At 45.7% G+C, this 7,853-nt stretch overlaps 1 protein-coding gene across 2 annotated transcripts in view; it reads left to right on the top strand.

The window, feature by feature from the left end:
• Positions 1-972: 972 nt before the first annotated feature.
• The window catches only part of EVA1C (eva-1 homolog C), a 30,692-nt gene continuing 23,811 nt past the window's right edge, over positions 973-7,853 (top strand). Inside the window, exon 1 of one of the 2 annotated variants that reach the window (XM_057385974.1) lies at positions 973-1,421. In XM_057385974.1, coding sequence (XP_057241957.1) covers positions 1,295-1,421 — 127 coding nt within the window. In that variant the 5' untranslated portion in view covers positions 973-1,294. The remainder of the gene's footprint in view (positions 1,422-7,853) is intronic. The other variant, XM_057385976.1, reaches the window with a different exon arrangement.

The raw sequence follows: 7,853 nt of genomic DNA, 5'->3' as shown, positions 1-7,853 counted from the left end.
TTTTTTTTTCACAAGAAAGATCAGTGTGAACATGCATGGCAGGATGTAAACAGCCGGACATTCATGTTTATCCACTTCATACTCCAGCACAGCCCCAGAAAAAAAAGATGCTTTCATGTGCCATTTACAGTGTTGGTTCTAAGCTCTCTTTCCTGAGGATAGCTCTTACAGGAGCTGGGAAATGAGTATCCTGATTTATTCCCCGAAGTCCCAAAGAACCACCAAATTATATTTGAAGGTAGTTTACAGGTTTTAATGGCAATTTGTTTGAACTTCTCACTGGTTTACCTTTCTGTATCACAAAAGGTTTTGGGGAACAACTTGAACTCTCTCAAAGTAACTTCAAGATGTTTCCCAGCTTTGCAGTGAAAGCCTCAAGCCAAGCCTACACACTTCAAACTCAGGTACGCTGAACTAGAGTTGCAAAGATGCGGGGCTGCAGTAGGGTGGTCACACACCGTCAGTGTGAGGAAACAAAGTCGTTTTGCAACATGGAAGAGTCAGTGTTGTTTGCCCACTGAAATCCTTCATTCAGAGGTCCTGCCGGGCATAGCTCCCGATGGGCTCCCTCACAGACCCGTGCGCCAAGGGGTAAGGGCAGGAGGGGGCCGGAGCAGCAGACTTGGCAGGGTCTGGCACCAGGGGCGAGCACGTCTGGAGTGTGGAAAGCAGGGGAGTTGGGCTGCGGGGTCCAGGGAGCGATGGTAAGCACCTTGCACCTGTCTCGGGAAAAAACACAAGCGGGGAAATGTGGTCACATGAGTCGCGGTGTGTGTGTAAGTCCGTGACAGTCCTCCAACCATTGCCAAACAGGAACGAAGGGGGAGACGGTGAAATCGAGCCTCTTGACCGGGAGGGAGGCGCGAACTGCCCGGAGAGGGGTGGGGAGAGTCGGGGAGGGCGGGCGAGGTGCAGCCGGGTCTGAGTCAGCCCGACCGCGCGATGTGCGCCGAGGGCAGTGCCCGGCACGGCGCCGCCGGGAGACTGCGTCCCTTCCCGTCCCGTCCCGTCCCTTCCCGTCCCKTCCCGTCCCTTCCCGTCCCGTCCTTCCCCGCCGCCCCTGCGCCCCGAGTGCCCGCGCCGGCTGGACCCGCTCCCGCCGCGGCCGCTGGCAGGGCTGCTCCGCCCTCGCCCTCCTTCTCCCCCTTCTYCTCCTCCTCCTCCTCCCGCGCGGGGCGAGGGCAGCCCCGAGGGCGCCCGGCGGGCCGGGGGGGCCGCACCGCCAGCCGGGACCGGCTGCACCATGTGAAGCGGCGGGGCTGCCCCCCCGCCCCGMGCCGCCCTCTCCCGCATCATGAGGGACGGGGATGTGGGGCAGCACCCACGCCGAGCGCAGGTAGAGACCGGGCGGCTCCTCCGCCTCCTCTCCTGCATGGTCCTCGTGTGCGGGGCGGAGGTCGCGGCGCTCGCCGACTTCTCAGGTACGGGGCGGGCGCCGAGTGACGGGCTGGGGGCTGCGGGGCTGCGAGGGGCCGGGCGGAGGCGGGCTCAGCGCGGACGGGCTCAGCGCGGACGGGCTCTGGCGGGGGTTGCCAGCCCTCCACGGTGCCCCGAGGGGACCCGCCACACCCCGGGCAGGGGCCGCGCAATTGCCCGGAGCGCTCCGTGCTCCAGATCCCCTCTGCGGGGCCGGGTCCCGGGCCTGCACCCCCAGAGCGCGGCTCGGATGTGCCCTGAAGAAGGCGGGGAGGAGGAGAGGGTCCAGGGCTTCCAGAGGGGCCGGGTGGGAAGGGACTCGAGGCGCTGCGTGGTGGAAAGGCTGTGCGTGGATCGGCCAGGGCCTGACCAAAAGTGCGTGGAAGTCCCTGGAAAGGTTCCCACTTTCTCCTGGAGACTTGGAGTCGGGCCCTGAGSGAGCGAACAAGTGCTGCACTTCTCTCTAAGAGGGAAGCTTCGTATCACCGGGATGAGGGGWGTCTGCCCAGGGAGCAGAGGCGCCAGCTGTCGCTCAGAAATCACAGACGTGATCCCTGGGAGGGTGCTGCATCGGTCCTAAGCGAAGTGACTGCAGGAAGTGGGAATATATCCTTGTTTCCATCAGGATGAAGAAGCAATCTCTATTTTTTTGAGAAAACTGCACTCCTGCACATTTTCCAGGGCTCTAGGGCATTCCACTGCTGTTGGAAAGTTATTTAGAAGAGCTGTTTCTCTCCTTTCACTCCTGTCACAGTGAGCACAGCATAGTCCTGGCAATTGGAAGCTTAAGGAACTGCCTCTAGGGCAGAAAGCAAATCTTACCTGTATTGAACAAAGCAGAACTTCCCAAAAGCCAGTCGAGTGCACTGGAACAAAGTTAATGTGTAATTAATAGCCAAAATGTGTTGTTATGCATTTTAATATAGTTCGTGTTGGTACAGTTCAAAATGCTGGTCATGGTTCTGTAGAAACTATTTTCTTGGCAACAGAAAAATACAGTTTATAGTTTTTTCATTGTGTCTGGCTCCACGAGGCTGAAAATTTCGAAGCAAGCAGCCACAAAATGTAAAGACCAGAATTAGGTACTTGGATAAGCTACGTTTGTCATATTAAATTCCTTTCACATGTAAAAGACTTATAAATGCTTGCTGTCTCATTCTTTGCTGGTTTCTTTTGCTTAACGGCTGTTTTGGATGTTAGTTTTGGAATCACATGGTGGTTCTCCACAATAACATAAAACAAATGTTCAAATTTTCCCTTTCAACTAGCCACTGAACTAAAAATGATCCCTTTATCTGGGAAAGTTCCTTTCATAAAAGTCTATGCATTTTTCAAATKATGTTATTTAGATAAAGTTATCCAAGATTAATTTCAGAAGTGCAGCTGTCTTCAGTATTCATTGTGCACTGAGCTTTCCAAATAGGTAGAATGACCAGAGAAAAAAGCTATCTTACTCCCGAGTTCAGTATGAAACTGACCTTGCAGTAAATAAGATGTAGAAAAGAAAATCAGATTCCAGAATTCTTACCAGACTGGGAACTTCCCAGGCCTGAAGAAATTCTGCTCACATTTTTAACACAGYGATCTAATTCAGTATGACAAAAAAGACTAAAATGTTATTGGAGCCTTAAAAAAAAAAAAAAAAAAGTATCCAGAGCGCGGGGAGAAGTCTCTAGCTGCCACCAAAGCAGTTACTGGTAGTAACGTTGATGCAATACTTAAAGATCTGCATAATCTCTGTTTCTCTAGCAGTTTGGAGCAACAAACAAGAAATTTAAAGGTTGGACTTGATCTTGGAGGTTTTTTCCAACCTTAATGATTCCATGGATCTATATTTATTAGTTCCATTGGTTACTGAAAGTGGGGGTTTGCTCTGAGGTCTGCAGTCCTCTGTGGGATTAATTTTTAAAAGTGGAATCCAAGTATTCATGCCCAAATTTAACCTGAAAGCTGAAGGTTTGGAAGGCTTGACCTCTCCTCCTTGGCTCACTCAGCAGTCAATCTCCCTTTCTTTACCTGAGCCCCAGCCAGGTTTTCTGTGCAGCTTTCAAGAAATGTGGCTGTAATTGAAGATCAAAAATGAAGTAATTGTGATTGCATAACTGGGCTGAGGAATGTTTTTCTGGATGTGAACAGAAAGGAGCTGCTGCTTAGTTAGAACCTTTTAATCTTTGTCCACTGGTGTCAATTCTTCTGTCTTTTTTTTCCAAAACAGTTCAGACAGAACTGAGCATCACTTTAACTCCATAAACTTGAGCTCCTGACCCAACCATAGAAAAAGGTGGACCTAATGAAAAAGCAAAACAGTTCACCCAAGAAATATAATCTGCTCGTGTGACCTTTCTGCATTAAAAGTTTCCATTAAGTTCTGTGGCATTTACCCGTCCCAGATTCCCCCAGGTAAAAGGAAATCAAACAAATGCTTCAAGCAAATGCTTTGTTTGTAATAATGTGGCAGGATCAATCACTACCAACCACAATGATTCAGGGKTTTTTTTTGTTGGCTTTGCTTTGGTCAGATAAAATCCTATATAAATTTTCTTGACTCAGGTCTGTTGACTCACTGTGGCAATTGTAGTGTGTCCTTCAACCAGGATATTTAAAGAAGTGCTAGAAGGAGTGATGCAATGATGCATCTTCTCAATAGTGCCTTGTAAAAGTCAAGTAAAAGTGTTCATTGCTTTGTTTAGAAAAACATTTCATTATTGAAATGTGTTTCATTTCARTAATATGTGAGTTAAACCTCAAAGTCTGGTTTAAAGTTTCTCTGAGTGAAGCGGGCTTTGGTCTGGGATTTGTTCTGCGGAACAAAGAGTTGTGTGTCAGAACTGAGATTTTAGTTTAGATCATGGTGCCGAGACCCAAGGTTTTGTTTCAGGTCTCTTCCTGCAGTTCTTTTTGCCTTTCTGAGGGAGTGAAACTTATGGAACCACATTTTAGATGTGTTAATATTTTTTGTTAAATCCGCTGATGAGATTTAGTTATCCTTGTTAGAGAAGTAAAAGCTTTGGTCCTGTCAAGCTCTTAYGCATTTTGTGAGGCCTTTACAGTAAGCTAGGTCTTCATCCCAAAAAAAGRATGGTGCCCCCAAAGCTCTCCCGAAATGAGTTAAGGGGTAGCATGACGCTCTTGCTCCTAAAGATGTTGGGGAATTTAGACACGACACACAGAACTTGTGTTCCTGAGCTCCACCTCTCAGCTCTCAGAGAGCACTATTGAGCTCCACCTCTCAACATGTTTGAGTCTGTCAGGTTCTCACACCTTTGGGGCAGGAACTCTCTCTGCTCTCCCCTGGGCAGATTGCTGGCACCTGACACACCATATGCTATTTTAATTTAAAATAAATGGCAGGGATTAGCTCCCCCCTGCCTTCCTGTTCCATCTGCTGCTGATATCCTTCCCAGTAAGGCAGAACTTCCAGTCTCAACTTTATTAGAGAAAGGGGTTACAGATTTTTTCTAGATAAATACTTGGCTTTCGTTGGAAGTGTCCTCAGACAGAGAAGGCACTGTCTGGCCAGTCACCACTTAGCAGAATTCTGTCATCCGCCAGTCATAATCTACAATGAAAATTGAAATATTATGATATATTTCCCAACACAGAGAAAATAGTGTGTTAAGGGAGCTGAGGAGCAGGAGGCGTGGTTGCGCCTTATTTGTTCAGCATTGGTGAGTCATTTAATCTGAATTTCTAGGCATTTTAAGAGTTTTGCTTCAAAGGTCTATTGTGTGGCTTCTGGCAACAAATTAAATACCAGTGAGGTTTGGCTCTTAATTTAGAAGTAATTTTAAAACATCACTCCTATATAAACCTAATTGAAAACCTATGGTCACTGGAAGGATTCCCAAGGATTTCACTGGAGTTTGGATGAGGGTCTCAACCCACAACTATCTATTTATTTTTCTTCATTGTGTTTAATCTTGGCTGGTAAGACAAGAATTATTCTTTCAGAATAATTTTACAGTTTTCTGACTTTTCATTTCTTTAGGCTAAAACTAACTTGAGGATAAAAAAATAAAATGTTGTAAAGAAAATCATCAAGCACTGAGAGAGAAGTAGGGGGGTGTACTTTTGCTTTTTTAGCTTGGCCTTACTGTGCTATAAACCATCATAGCATTGCAGATCTGTGACTGGTCAGATTTCATATTTTTTCTGATTTTTTTTCTTTTTTCAGATTTTTTTGAATGTCAAATACAAGTGTGGATTAAAAAAAAAAAAAAAAAAAAAGAGCAGAGTTTGAGTCTAAGTTCTGTTTGCAGATTGAAACCTGTGTTTTGTTTTCTGATTTGGCAATGAACAGCCCCCTGGCTCTCTTGGGGAATATGAACATGAAGGTTCATGTTCATAAATCAGATTTTTTTGAGAAATATTTCCCTCCAGTTGCTGAGGTTCTYCTACTTGCAGCCTTTGGGAACATCACGAGTTTTTTGTCTTTGGGCATTAAGAGTCTCTCCTGTCTCCAGAAATTGTTGSTGCCCACAGAGCCTTTCTCTTATTACCTCTTGTTAATGGCCCTAGAAGAGGCTACTCTATATCCAGTTAAAAGGAAGAYTTTTGGCAAGGGCAGAAAGGAGCTTCAAAGTCTCCCTTAACCCATGCCACTCAGCTTCTTTAGATGGGATGGAGAAAATCTTCCTTTTCTATTGCAGTAGTTCCCTGTTAGGTCCCAGGACAAGTGTTTGCCCTTCTGGCTTCGTGGAATAGCTGAGAGAAGTATAACTGACTGCTGGGTGGAGTTTACTACAGACCCAAGATTTTGGGGATCAAGAACCATTTGCCTCTTCCTGACACAAGAAGGAAACAAAAACAGAAAGCAAGCGAGAAAATGGAAGTGCATGGGGATCTCTCCAATTCCCTCAGAAAGCTRTAGGAATACACTGAAATCAGGCATCACTCCTAGGAGACAACACAAGGGAATGTGAAAGTGTAGATCTAAGCCTGTGGGAGGATGTGAAAAACAGAACAGGCATGTGATGTGAGTGCAGGATTCATGGGCTTTTCCACTCTGCAAAAATGAAACTCCTTTAACTGCAAGTCTGAGCTGAGTGGCACAGAGAGGAAGAGGTTGTGTGGTTCCTGGGGAMACTGTGACCAAAAAGTTACAGAAGGTCTGTTCTTCATTCACCATGTCTCRGGTTTGCTTTTCTGGGAAGAGCTCATGGCTTGGCTTCTTGTGTGTGCGGCTGCCTTCTGAATAACCTCAGCTTAAACTCAAATGTGAGTGTGAATGCGATTTTGTGCTGAATTATCTGCTGGTTTACCTGGCCTTTTCTCTGCCTTTGGTGAAACCAAGCTCTTGCTTAATTTGTCCCTCAGATTTAACACACACTGAGAATGAGGTTCATTAAGATGGGTACGATTCATGTTATGATCCACAAGGGGAAAAAAATGAAGACAATCTCCTTAGGAAAGCATACACATGGATGAAGCAGTTAATGAAAAACMTGACTGGTATCTCAGTCACTGATGCCTGCTTTGATTACCATACTATCCCAAAAGCATCCTCACTACTCRCTTAAGCATTTTCCTCTTGCAGATTTAATTCTTCATTCTTGCCAGTAGGGCCAGTGGAAACCAATTGCTCCACTGGCACAGGCTGATGCTCTCCAGGAGAACCATCCCRTCTCTCCAGCTGTCAAATCACTTGCAGCATCTGTCATTGAGACTGAATTGACAGCAGCAGCTCAGGCTTCATTTCTATGAAACTTGTAGGAAYTTCATTTCTTTGAGCCCTGCACCCCTCAGGTTTGAAATTGGCCATTAAGCTTAAAACTTGTTGAGCTGAATAAGGGAATGGCAGATGGACAGAGGTCAGGATCTCATAAGCTTCATCTCTTTTAGAAATGGACAACTGAAAAATCCCAATTGGGATTCTAAGGACCAATTCCAAGAAAAGCAACAGCTTTGGGTGCTCTGAAACCAAAGGAGGCATTTGGAAATGGGGTTGTGTGGTCACTATCTTATTGGTGAAACTAGATTAGCTTTAGTTTTTCCAAGTAAACATCTATCCTTGCATCAAAAAGGTTTAGATAATACAAAAAAATAGAGTGATTATATGAAACATATTTTCCTTACGCAGAAACCCAACTTTTCATTCCATCTCTGCAGTACAAATGAAAGGTTGCAGTTGGTAGGATAGTAGTCACTAGCAAAGAGAGCAAGGGTTGAGAGGAACAGTGGAAAAAGGCACACGGAAACAAACAAGCCATGGAGGGATATTAAATCAGATGGGCAACTATGCGAGAAAGCATATTTTAAGGAATTAACGATTTTTATGTGCATCTGCTGAGTTAAAGCTCTTGTGCAAATTTCTGAAGTGCAAGGAGAAGAAACAGTGCTTCTGCCTAAGTGTGTTTGTTATTGATTAAAGACCGTGACATAAAGTGTAGCTACAATGAGTCAAATGGGATGTTTACAAGGTACTTAGGTAAAAAAAA

The sequence above is a fragment of the Malurus melanocephalus genome, unplaced genomic scaffold, assembly GCF_030028575.1.
Source record: "Malurus melanocephalus ecotype Western Australia unplaced genomic scaffold, MMel_1.1 scaffold_898, whole genome shotgun sequence".
NCBI classification, from domain to species: domain Eukaryota; kingdom Metazoa; phylum Chordata; class Aves; order Passeriformes; family Maluridae; genus Malurus; species Malurus melanocephalus.
The sequence above is the reverse complement of the archived record's forward strand: the minus strand, read 5'-3'. Positions and strand labels throughout refer to the sequence as shown.